Below are 13,762 nucleotides of genomic sequence, written 5' to 3'. Positions count from 1 at the left end.
AAACATATATTGTTAAAGCATTCGTGGAAATAGTGGAGAGAACGTTCTCTATGGTTTCTTTTTCGGATCAGCAAATTAGGATATAGATTTCAAAGAGCTGCGTTTTAGAAAACGAAACATAGATGCAATCTTATCTGACTTTGAAAATAAAATTTTCTAATAACAGTTTTAAGGGAAAACATGTTAATTATTCTGTTTAATCCTAACTATTTGGTCTCGAAAATAATAAAGTAATCTGTATTTTTATTTGATTTTTTTAATTACATTTCTTTTTAATTTTCTTCAGACAACAAAAATATCTAAATGTACATAACAAAGATATCACGGAGCTTCGAATACTCGAAATTTTATTTTAAGAGTATAAACTTATTTACGAAATATATTTCAGGAACCCCCAGAAGCAGCCATCAAGGATCGGGAAAAAGTATCATCCCTTCACAAGACGAGGAAATCCTCTTTCGAGAAAGCGTGGGATGAATTCAAGTACAAGCTGGAGCAACACAACCAGCTTTGCATCTTCTTCAGAGACATGCACTTGGTAAAGAATGATGCTCTTTCATTTAGTTTCACCTGTCTGATGATAATTTCTAAATCTGCTCAGTTGTGATAAATGGCTTTTATTTCAGAGAAGCTACTGCTGTATTTTAATGGGTAAACATTTGTTTTTGTAGATCAACAAACAAATTGAAGACCTGAATTCACAACTTGCTTCCATTCGGCAGAGTTATGGAGACTCCTTACCATCAGCTATGCACACTTCACAAGCTTTCTTGCAGTTCGAAAAAACAATCGAGGTAAGGGTGTTGCCAGGGGAGTAATTATTATTGAAAGGAAATTACCTATGAAAATTATTCAATTTTTTTCCCTGTTGCAATAAATTATTAGGGAAGAAGATTCTACAAAAAGGAAATCATAACTTCATTAATTTTGAATATTATTCATTATTAATTGAGAATTCTCTAAAAAGACCAAAACCACAAAGTATTAAAATCAAGTTAATAGGAAAATCAAAAAAACTAAAAATATATATAAAAAAGAATCCGGCCTGAAGACTTTTTCAAGGGTCACCCTCAGGCAGGGATTCAAAGAAAGGGATTTTTTCTGTGAAAGGAAATGCAGACATTTGTCTAATAATGATTCCTAATAATATTGATTGATAATCTAATAATGATTATATATATATATATATATATATATATATATATATATATAATCGACTTTCTGAAAACTTCATTTCAAAAAAAAAAGAAAAAAATTATTATTTACAAAAAAATTATTATTATTATTATTTAGTGATTGCTTTGAAACTGCCAATAATATAATATAATGTTATATGATGTTTAAATATATAATGTTTAATATAATATATAATGTTTAACTTTCAATATAATTTGAAATTTAAACATTAATAATAAAAATTTCCTATTTTATTCTGTCTAAAAAAATTGATTGCATTTCTTTTTTGATATCTAAAGTGAGCATTTCTTTCTTGATATCTAAGTGAGCGATTTTCGATCAATTTTCATATTTCATTTTTGAATAAATAGTTTCCTAATTTTTCACTTTTTCCCGTTCAGATTCTGCAGATCCGAATCTACGAGTTCGTGAGCACCGCAGAGAGACTGATGCGTGACCAGAGAGTGGACTCGAAGCAGATTCCCACCGAAATAGAGACCATGCAGAAGAAGTGGTCCACCTTCAGGACAGAAGTGAACAGGAATCGAAGGCTGATCGATGTTGCCATAGAATACTATAAAACAATCGAAGAGGTATTTGCTAAAGTTCAATTTACTTCCTCTTGTCTTTAAGCCCTTTCGAAAATAACTCAGTTTATATGCAATTAGCTGATATGTTTTAAATAAAAAGCAATAAAAAATGTAATGAATTATACGTTATGTGGCGATGAATATCATGAGCACTAATATAAAATTAAATAGTTTCAACAAATTAAAACGACAAAGAGGAAGAACTGATGGAGTTTCCTATATTTTCGCTATCTGGAGCTTTATTTAGGCGCGTAACTACTTTAGATCAATTTGATTGCCACATTTATAAACCTAATATTTCTTTTTCTGTTTGTCTGCTAAAAGGGCTAATTGCAGTTTTCAACATTAGTTTTAATATAATTCAGGTAAAAAAAAAAAGCATTTTCTGATAATTTTTAGCGTCATAAATACTCATAGGGTCAATTAAATCACGCGGTTATGATTGTTTAATCTAATTTTTTTAAATCTCATTTTGTGATCTGAGTTACATTTTATTTGGTATAAACTTATTGTTTAATTGTCATGAGCCAGTTTACACACCAATGACATATACCTGTTTCAATTTCAGTGCCTTTCTGAGCCCAATATAAATACATTAGAATTGAATACTTTAAATATATTAATATTTAGAATTTATACTTTTCATCAGATTTCTCTGTTTCTTCACGATAGCATAGAACCTTTGCAACTGTTCAGAGAGTGGAACTTTCATTGGGAAAAAAAAGCTAAAAACTGTTTATTTCTTAATATACTTCTTTTTACTTTTTAGTATACGAAGTATAGAGAAAATATTTGAATCGTTGAAAAATTTGAATTCGAGAGTTTGACGAATTTTCATGTTTGAAACCCCCAAATTTAAAAAACATACACACGTTTTTGTCTGTATTTGAACATAATAAATGGTAAAATGCTTTAAGCTAGACGGATGAAATTTGTTTACGAGCTTTAGGTCAAATTTGTAAATCTCTATTAGATTTTGCACGAAATCTCTTTAGCGAAAATCCGTCTGTCTGCTTATTCGAGTACAGGAGAATTCGGTAACTACACAATATAAAGAACTAGGTAGAAAACAAAAAAAAGCTGCACAGATTAACACATAGATTCTTATCGAATTTTGATCCACATCTATCAATAGGTTGATTGTCTCTCGGTCTGTATTTTCGCATGCTTGTAAACGCAGAAACTTAACTCAATGAAAATTCTATTTGTGATTTTGCGAATTTTGTTAAATTTTTTTCTGAATGAGAAAGAGAAAAAAAGGCGCTTAAAATATATATTCACTTTATAAATTCATTAAAAATGATAGAGTTCACACCAGAGATCTTTATTTCGTGAATACTGATCGCCGATGCTACGCAAGGCATTTAGGCCTTATCCAAAGTCCATAATTTTATGCGGGGATAAGACCTTTATCGGAGAATATGTGAGAAAATTTCAGGGAGACTACTTCCCTGGTGGTATATAATTTTCAAATTAAATGTAATTTATAGAAAAATATAACTAAACTTTTTTCCTTCTCAGCTTGTTAAAAATTTATCAAGAATATTTAAGAGATCTCAAGAATGAATGAACATCATTCTAAATTTTTTTTCAATTAATCTCTCAAGTGAAATATTTCATTTGAAGACTGAATTTTTTTATCTCAAAATATGCTTTTAAAAATCTTTCTTGTCATATATTTTCACAAATAGTTGAAAGTAAATGCAGTAATGCGTCTGGGATTTGATAGAAATGTGCAATAAGAAATTTTAATAAGTTTGATATGTGCATAGTGTTTGATCAAATAAACACCATTTTAATACAAAAAAAAACCCAAATAAAGATAATTTTTTTTTTCTAATCACATTCATCCCCGGAGAAAGATTACTTTATTCAGGGTTGTTGTAAATAGAACTTATCAAATCTTTACGGCCTACTGGCCTTTTTCCTTAAAGATAAGCTTCACCAAAACAGCTTAAAAAAAGAATGAGCTAGAAATAGAAAATTGAATTGAAACTATTTTAATCGAATTTTGTGTTTAATCAGACAGTGATGTTTAATTTAAAATTTTGAGGAAAATCGTAGTTAAATTCTATATCACAAAATACGTTTAATACCTAATGTTTTATTTCTATGCTGACACATAATTATGACTTTAAATTTTGTAAAATGACGGCAAGTTTGTATATCTTCGTTTTATTTTAATTATTAAAGTAATCAATAAAATAGCATCATTTCAGAAAAAACTTTTCTCTTGATTGTCTTGAATTTAAATATTTAATTAATTTTCTTAAATATTCAATTTTCATTAGTTTTGATTAGAAAAAGATAGTTTGATAAGATACTAAAAATTATAAAAAAAATTTTTTTTGATAATATACATAAAACCATTCCATATATTTTTGAAAAGAGAAAAAACGACAATTAATCTAAAAATTCGTAATAGAATTTCAATAATAACTGCTTACCGAATGCTCCTTAGAATTGTATTATATTCTAAATATAAAGGTTTTTACATTCTTTATAAATGAATCAACAATTTAAAGAAGAGAATGTGTCAAAAATTGGTTTTCCTGGAAAATAAAAGAAAAAGTCATTAATTTTTTTTTGTTTAATATCTTTTCTTACTAGAATTGTATACGTGATTCCTTACTTTAGATGCTTTAGTTAGTAGTTTCCATTCTATATTCACAAATTATAATGATATATATATATATAATATTGTGCGAAAAGCGAAAAAAGTTCTTATTTTTTAACACCTAATCCTTTTTGTAAACTGTTGGTTCAATAGCAAACCGTTAAATCCCAGTTCTTATTGCTTAGTAAATAAAGATATTCGAAACTATGCGATTCAATCTTTTGATTACTTTAAACCCACGGCGATTTTCTTATTATTTCGTTTTCGAGCAGATATTGTTCCCATATTCCTTCAATTTCCCATATCCACTTTATAAAATACTACTTGAAGACATTATTTATGCTCTTCTCTTCATCTAAAGTAAAATATTCAATTATTTTTATAGAATCCTTGAGATAAAAATGAATTTAAATACATTCCCTTTTCATTTGATCTTTCAGGCTGAGGAATGGCTGAGTGAGGGCAGCCGAATGCTGATTTCAGTGGCTCGGAAATCGTCATCTTGCAACAAGGAGTCTGACGCCGAAGGACTTAGAAGAGAGATCAGGGATTTTTTGAACAAAGGAAAAAGCCAACAAGAAGAAAGACTACGAAAAATAGCGACTCTATCTCAAGAACTTTATGGTAAAGCATTATATTAGTTGCATATTCAAAAGAATTTCTCTTTCACAGTAATAGAATGGTAAAAAAGAGTATTCTTTTGAGTTTTATATTTTATTATTTAATAAAAATTTTGTTATATAAACCGGAGAAAAGAAGTCTGGACCGACGGAGGATTTCGGAACTAATAAGTCCTAAAATCAGATTGCTTTGGGGGAGGCTTTAATTTTGTGCTAGGGAAATATATGTGTAGAAGACTTGGACATTTATAAATAACTATTTTCTTCTATTAATTAGCGAGTATTTCTTTGTTTTCATTGATAACACAGCAGTTGGCAGATTGTATGAGACCTCATTTGTATTTCCTATATAAATAGATCTAACATTTTAAGAAAGTTATTGTTTACCTATTTATTAAGAATGAATGTTTTCTCCTTTTAAATGTTAATTATTTGATTTTTGGAGAATTTAAATTTAAAAAAAAATTCTGAAGTGACGATAATCTTTGAGATATTTTGATATATTAAGAAACTTTCGCTTGCAGCAGTCTCTATTTTGCAAAGCCCGTAGAATCACAAATCTACTCTTCTTTTTACCTTACTCATATTTTACTCATCAGCATATTTTTTATTATTACTGCAACTAAATTTTTAACTCTTTGAGAGAAAAAAATTTTAATTTCAAAATTCATTTCAAAATATTTTATTTCTGCATTAAACATCATAGATTTGGTTTTCCTTATTTTTTAAATTATGAATTCAGTTTCATTTAATATTTGTGAAATAAAGCCTAAATTGTTATAGTAGAACAATGTGAAATGTTTGATATTCATGTTTAATAGAAATCGTTTGTTGGTTTTTCAATTTGCTTTAGTTTTTTTATGGTCTTTGTGTATTTCTTAAACTCAGGCTTTACGTTTATTTAATGTAAACGCGTGTTTCTTTTTTTGAAACAGGAAATCAGCCGCATCCTTCTTTGAATTTAGTCACAAACAAGAACAAAGATATGATAGATTCGTTCACCGTCATAACTTCTGAGCTCGAAACGCTGACAAAAAATATCAGAATTTCTCAGCAGACGAAAAAGATGGAAGAAAAAGGAAAGGTATAATCCTTTTTTTATTTGCGGTAATATTTAAATTTATGTTTCTAGATATTTGCAATAAAAAATTAAAATATAAATTATTCTAAAAATTTGTTTAGCATGCCATTGCAGTCTACAAAACATGCAAAATTTTAACATTTTTATAAAATATCCGTCCTAATAAGAAGGGGGGGGAAAGAAAGAAAGAAAGGAAGTTAACAAATCGAGAGGAATAATATAAAATATGTTTTTTACGATCTCAAGGATCACAAATAATTTTTTTTTTTTATTATTTAATCTTGAGTATTGATTTATGGGAAAATAATTTTTTTATCCTTTATTTTGATTTTTCTATCTTATTGAATTATACAACGCAAAGTAATGCTATACATTTTATGAGCAGCACATTACGTATTTATAGATAAATAATATAATAAAAATTAAGAATATTGTTAGTATACATCAAGGACAAAAATTTTGATTGAAGGCAATAAAACAATCGATAAAAATTAGAAAAATATGTATGAAATAAATATGCCAAAAATTGAAATTTAGTAGAAAAAGTAAAAAACAAAAGCTGAAATTTAAAAGAAAAATTTAATTGAAAAACTAAAAATATCATCACAAATTAAAAATAATTTTTAAAAAAATTTGATGAAGCTGAAAAATGAACGGAGCTTTATGAACAAGTCAAACTGTGATCTGAGCACTAAGAAAAAGGTACATTTGATGATATGCTGAAATTTTGTTTTTAATTGTTCCATTTCACGATTTTCATCGATTGAACGTCATTTGCAACACCATATTCTATTAAAGTTTTATTTTTCTTGATATATGTTAAAATTCCTTTGAGTTTGCTGGAATATCTACAGAGATGGACTTTGGATTGAGTGGAGCTAGTTATCCTAGAAAATGTAACAACTGAATTCATGTATTAATTTATCAAATGTATTAAAGCAATTTTTCATCGACTTTTATTTTAGGATAACATTGTTTGTTCGTTTTTACTTTCTCTTATAGAAGAGAAAATATTATAATCTTCGAAAAATTCGAACTGGAGATTTTGACGAATCTCCACATTTTAGGCTATTTGAGTCCCCCCCCCCGAAAAAAAATGAAATTCCTTTCTGTCTGCGAAGACGATAATTTAGTATTAATTAGTATTAAAAAAAGTATATTTAGTATTAAAAAAAAGATCGTTAAAACTTATACATTTTTTGTCCTCAGGCGGAACTAGACGCCATGCTTCACGCCGCTCAAGCAGAAGCAGAAGCAGCTAAGGCTGCTGCTGCCGCTGCTCAACAAGCTGCAAAAGCAGCTGAAGCTGCCGCCAAACAGAGACCGCCTCGATTCGTGAGGAATTTAATGGACGCCGAGGTATCTGAAGGCACAAAGTTCACATTTGAATGTGAAGTAGAGGGAGAACCTAAGCCACAAGTAAACACTTTTTTTATGTTCTCCATTTTTCAAAATTTAATTAGTGTATTTTTTTTATATTTTTGCAAGTACAAGCATTTTTTCGCTTTTAACAATTGAATATTTAAGAAAATCATGCGATTTAATATTATAAAGTTGGAACATTGATGGCTGAACCCTAGGGAAAGCATTCTCTAGATAAACACAATTCCTATTAAATTTGAGGCTTGGAAGTTTGCATTTGAAGATTCTCTCTTCTAACATAATTGAAAAAAAGTATACCGAATGTATCCTTAAAATTAATTACCATACTTCGAATAATTTTCTTAGCCTTACACAGTAGCAACACGAGATAAATTCTTTTGTGAAGTTACATACGGAAGTATTTCCTTTCTTTCCTGAAAGAACTATGCTTATTTTCTCATATCTCTTCTTAAATAACCACCGTTTCTATGATGTAGAAAGAAAAGTAAAAAGTATTGTTATGCTATAAATAAATTTAATAATAAAAGATACATAAGATCAGCTGAACTTGATGTAAAAGATATATTCAAGGAATTCTCGCAAAAAGCATTATAATGATGGAAAGGTTAACTTATAAAATAGGATAAAACTCTTATGATATTTGTGTTGATATTCACCTTTCCAAATAAATAAATAATTGAATTGGATATCTTCTCTAGTTTTGATTATGTGTGTTTATAATTATGTTATTCTTTTGACCAGTAACTTCTTTTATCTTTTAAAACTAACCAAAGATACTTAATCATTTTGCAGGTCCAATGGTTTAAAGATGGCATTCTAGTCGAAAATAATCCTGATTATCAGACATGTATGGAAAAAGGAATTTGTAAACTAACAATCGAAGAAACTTTTTCCGAGGATACTGCTAAATTTACTTGTAGAGCTACAAACCCTGGTGGAACTGCTGAAACACAGTGTCAACTGGTTGTAAAAGGTTGCTTAGAATTCTATATATCTCTTTATTTCAAGATTACATTAAAAAAATTTGTTTGATAATGTTTCTAGACTTACCTCATTCTCATCTATCTGCATTCTTAAGAAAATCCATGTTTTTAAATGGATTCTTTCATATTGTTTGAATAATTTCTTTAATAAACCCTAAATTTAAAAATCAATTAGTAATTATGTGCTTGCACACATTTCTTTGATATGATATTTTAGAGAAGATGAAAGTGCATGATAATCTTTAAGTCGCAGAATATAATGGCACGATATTTACAAATTTTACAAACATGATCTGATAAGTTTTTGATTGGCAGACTTTTTCCGAACTCTAGTGTCACTAGCGACTTTTTAAAAAATTATACTTCGAAGAAAAATTTCAAAATTTTCCCTTCTTATTTCTTATATATACTGCTTTAAAAAATGGATATACTTTAAATCTTTTTAATGCGTGACGTTGTTTATCTTATTTATTTGGTAGCCTTTATTTATTAATGCATATACGGAATAGATTTTTAAAAATCTTGATCTATAATAAGTGAGACTGATTCAATGTTTGCTTCATCAGTTAATTGTTTCTATTTCCCACAGGAGTTTAATGTGCTTAAATGCTCCTTTCCATTTAAAAAAAATTTATTTTAACTATGTTAAGACATATAAATTCGTAGTTTTTCTTATTGTATGTCGGTCGATATAACCGTTTCTCTGAGTAATGGGAAGGCTCCCTAATTTCAGTCGATGTCTTTGAATGTGTCTGAGTCTTTAGTATCTAAGTTGAATCTTTCACTTTCCTTTTCTAGGAAATTCAGTCTTTGTCGGTTACAGAGATAGTTTACTTTTACTGAAATGATATATCTTATCTATAATGTTATTTTTTTTAAAGTTCTCTTTGAAATTTAACATCTGCTAAATGAAATGATTTTTGAAAATTTTTATTTCTTTGACTGGAAAGATCATGATTAGTGGAAATAAACTATTTATTTCATAAACAACTATTTGTGAAAAAAAAATATTTGAACTTAAAAAAAAAGAAAAAAAATTACCGTAGATTTCAGCTTTTTAAATTTAAAAAAAAAGAAAGAAAAAAAAAAGAAACTTCATATGATGTATTTCTTTTAGTTATTTCCTATAAGTAATTAATCACCACCAATGTCCTTATGGAATGGATTGGAAATACATTATATATATTTTGTATCAATCATTTTTTAAATTCATTTATAAATATTCCTTATCTTCTGCAGAATCACGCACTGCTAATGAACTTGTGCCTCCACATTTTGTTCAAGAACCTTCGGATGCAACCATTCTAGAAGGTACGAAACACCAAATCGAATGCCAAGTTTTCGGAAATCCATTGCCTTTGGTGTCCTGGTTCAAAGATGATGTCTGCATTGATTATTCCACCGATTATTCCACCATCTATAACAACGGTTATTGCTCCTTGCGAATTGATGAGGCCACTCCCGATCATCAAGGGCAGTACACATGCCGGGCTGTCAATCAAGTCGGGCAAGCGGCTTGTAGTGCCAATCTTAAAGTTCAAAGTAAGTTCTAATTTATGTAAGTGCATTCCTATAACAGATAAAATTGCGTTAGTATACATAAGTGGATAATTTAGACAGTCATTCTGGTGATGCATCATTTGAAATTAACCAATATAATATAGGATTATAATTACATATCTGGAATCACTTGCATTGCTATTCTTATTTTTTGACTTTTTGAACTCGGAAAAATTGAATACTCTGTACACGTCAAAAGTTTTTAAAAGGTGATCATTGATATGCTTTGAATTTGTTAAATGCAACATTTATTGGATCCTTTTATAATATTTGTTATAGTCTCCAATAGGTAAGTAAGAGTTGATATGTGATTGAACCGTTTAAGAAACTAAGCTGACAAAATTGTCATTATCGTGGATTGGAAAACGCTTTAAGTTAAAAAAAATAATAAGGTTTTAAAATTATAATAATCTTTTTTTAGATCCAAAATTCCGAGCTTAACTATTTTTTTCTCCACTATAGGTCCGATACTGGTTACAATGTATCGCTGTTTAGTCTGAAGGAAAGCTGTTATTATATATAAGCATTTTTATTTCAAGATCTATTCATAAAATACATGCATAAAAGAAGAATAAAGCAGGATAATATAAAAAATTAAGAACTATGCAAAAATTAAAGTAAAAAATAGTAAAGGCAGTATGCACAAAGAAAAATTAAAGTGAAATACAGATGAGCTTAAAAGATCTCAAAAGCATTTGTCTTAACTTAGAGGAGAAACACAGAGGAGTAGATGACAATGGTTTTATTTTATTTCTTTATTAAGGTGCTGATGTTTCCTTCTGAGACACCTTTCTTAAAATATATCTAGAGCACACCTTTTTTTAATATTTAATTTTCATTTTATAGCGATTACACCTTCCGAACGACCGAGATTCATTTCTCCACTTTCAAATGTCATGGCTCGAGCTGGTCAAAAATTGAGGCTGGAGTGTTCTGTTACCGGTCAGCCGCAGCCTGATGTAACTTGGCTGCATAATTCCAAATCCCTTAAAGAAACTAGGGATACAAAGGTAATTTCTTTCTTCAATGATTAGTCAAGGATTCTCTCTTAAAATATTTTGATACTGAGAAATAACTCTAATAATGATTCGATTTATTGTAAACTTAAATACATCTTCGATGGACCTATATTCTTTCAACAGGAAAGATATTACTGGCCGTACGAACCATACGTCATTGTACAGTTTGTCCTAACATACTGTTGCAATGTAATTTAGTAAATAAAAAATCTATTTATATGTATATAGAATTTTATCCACCATCAAATTCAGTGATAAGAATGTATGGTATGTATGGTAATATAATTTTTTAAAGAATCATGCATGCATCAGTTCTTTTTAGAGTGAAAATGTGTTTTTAATTGTTAAGACTCACGTTCTTTTGTTTTTATACCCAACATGCTATATCAGATAAAGTTATCGTCAAATCTCTTCTTCAATTGTACTGAAATATTTTAAAACTATTTCTTTTGAAACTTGCAGTAATTTCTGAATCGAAGTTAAATGTATGAGCTAATCTAATCGGGTTTCCTTCATCCAATACCTCTAATGAAAGTAAACGAAAGACCTCAGGTCGTTTTGAAATCTATTAATTTATAAAATGAACTGATATAAAATAAATGATGAATAGAATTTTCATTTCAATACGATACTGATATTTTGGAAATCTAATTTGTCAGAATTTCTATGGTGACCGTCTCAGAACGCACCCATTTCGCTTTTGTTAGCTGACATTAAATATTGTTTATGCCTTTACAGTTTTTGTGAAGAATATCTTTAAAATCTTTAGTTTTATTGACAATATTCAAAATTATTATATCGTTTAAAAATTATACTGCTTAACATAAAAAACACATTTAAGATACAGCTACGACAAGAAATAAGAAACAACTTAGAAGTAATTTAGATGGTCAGTAATATGCATATTTCTAACTTATCCTATGTTTTAAGATTGAGATGTTACGTTTGACAGAGAATTTTATATCGCTTCCTAATATTTCAAGAACGCTTGAACGAAATTTTATTTTTAAACATTATATTTGCTTGAACGAAATTTAAGAACTCTTTTACTCAAATCAGTAATATATTTCCAACAAAGTACTTGAAAACAATTATAAAAAAAAGCATTATAATACAGCTGATGCCAGTGCTTTATCTTTTTTTGATTACATTAAATCAGTTTTAGAACTATTGAAACTGATATACTGAACTATAGATGAACGACAAGTTTAGTGTGGCTTGTGAAATACTGCAAATCTTTATTTTTAGCTTCTTTTAAATTTAATGTTATTGCCGTTCTCTCTGAATATTCTGCTAAACCTGTCTACTTATGGCACTGCACAGTTTAATATATTTCCTTTTATGACTTTATTTTGTTTTAATTATAAAATTTGTTAAAAATTAACATGTGTTCGTTTAAAATCTGTAATTGATCAAGATGTCAATTACATTTGAATAAACTTCCTGAATTCATTACCATATACCTAAATACAGGGTATCATCACACAATAAAGTAGAGCGATAATTTAGTTCCTTAAATGCTTCAATCAAGCATACACTTCCTGTTGCAAAGTTTCATTAAATTAGGTAATTAGGTATTAGGTAAATTAGGTATGAAATTATGCAACCACTTTAGCTTCTGAAGAGGCTGATAACAGCATTATAGCTTAATAAAAGAATACAGTATTTACAAAAATTAAATTTTATGCATCCTCTATAGTAGCATATAATATAAATTGCATTTTTATCCTCTCATGCTCTTCCTTAAGATGATAAAACTTCATTAGTGTATCTGCAAAATTTGCTGAAATATTAAAAGGCAAATTTATTGACTTAGGTCACTTTTTTTTTACCTTTGATTGATGTTTTAACAAGTTTTCATTATACATTTCAGAGATAGTAAAACACATATTACAGTAGGTTATTAAAAGGATGAAAGAAGCAAAGGCAGAAAATAAGAATGCATTTATTAATCCTTATAAACTTTTAAAAAATATGGTCAAATAATTCATTAATCAAATTGTTCACAAAACTTGTTCAGCGAAGCAGCACCTTCAATATCTATACAAACTTGCATTCTTCTAACAATACTTGCATACACGCAATCCATTCCATTACTTGTGCCTTGAATAACAAGCCTTTTGAATTCATCACCTAAGATCTGTTGTACTATTGAAGACGTACAGAACAACCAACGAATTCCTGAAAATGCCAAAACACATATTTATAGAAAATTGCCTCCGATGATAAATTTTTCATTCGAAAAATGGATATTTATCATTTAATAATAATCGGTTTGACAACTGATGCTTCTAGCACGATTAAAAGTGTTATATTTCCCATGGAAAAAAAAAAAAGAGAGAGAAAAGAGTTTTGTTTTACGTGAAGGGGGAGAGGACCATTGAGAATTTCTAATAATCGGTCATGATTTGATTATATCCTATTAGCACAACTTATTGTTCGATATCTTGACGATATTCAAAATGTTGGCAATATCTTGAAAATATCGTAGCAGCGTCGTTGGACATTTCGTTCTAATGATACAATGACAAGCAGGCATTCCATGTTCATGAAGTTCACAAATACTGCACGGTTGCCAGTTTTACGTTGAAATATTCTCTGTAACGTTGTTGAATGATGGGTTCTGAACTTATTGTTCGTGCACTCGCACGAGGATAATTTGAAAAATAAGACAAAATGTTAATTATTATTTCTCTAGCATAACTCATCATATTCACCATTCTTCCCTTGGGA

The 13,762-nt window shown here is 28.7% G+C and overlaps 1 protein-coding gene across 1 annotated transcript in view; it reads left to right on the top strand.

Annotated features, from left to right (window-relative positions):
* The window catches only part of LOC129962354 (titin-like), a 308,547-nt gene that overhangs the window by 59,800 nt on the left and 234,985 nt on the right, over nucleotides 1-13,762 (top strand). The window contains 9 exon segments of the mRNA XM_056076101.1: nucleotides 389-538; nucleotides 672-794; nucleotides 1,578-1,769; nucleotides 4,824-5,007; nucleotides 5,939-6,087; nucleotides 7,294-7,503; nucleotides 8,260-8,440; nucleotides 9,690-9,992; nucleotides 10,857-11,020. Coding sequence (XP_055932076.1) covers nucleotides 389-538; nucleotides 672-794; nucleotides 1,578-1,769; nucleotides 4,824-5,007; nucleotides 5,939-6,087; nucleotides 7,294-7,503; nucleotides 8,260-8,440; nucleotides 9,690-9,992; nucleotides 10,857-11,020 — 1,656 coding nt within the window.

This window comes from Argiope bruennichi, chromosome 2 (assembly GCF_947563725.1).
Source record: "Argiope bruennichi chromosome 2, qqArgBrue1.1, whole genome shotgun sequence".
Taxonomy (NCBI): domain Eukaryota; kingdom Metazoa; phylum Arthropoda; class Arachnida; order Araneae; family Araneidae; genus Argiope; species Argiope bruennichi.
Note: the sequence above shows the minus strand (reverse complement) of the source record. Positions and strands in the feature narration are given on the sequence as shown.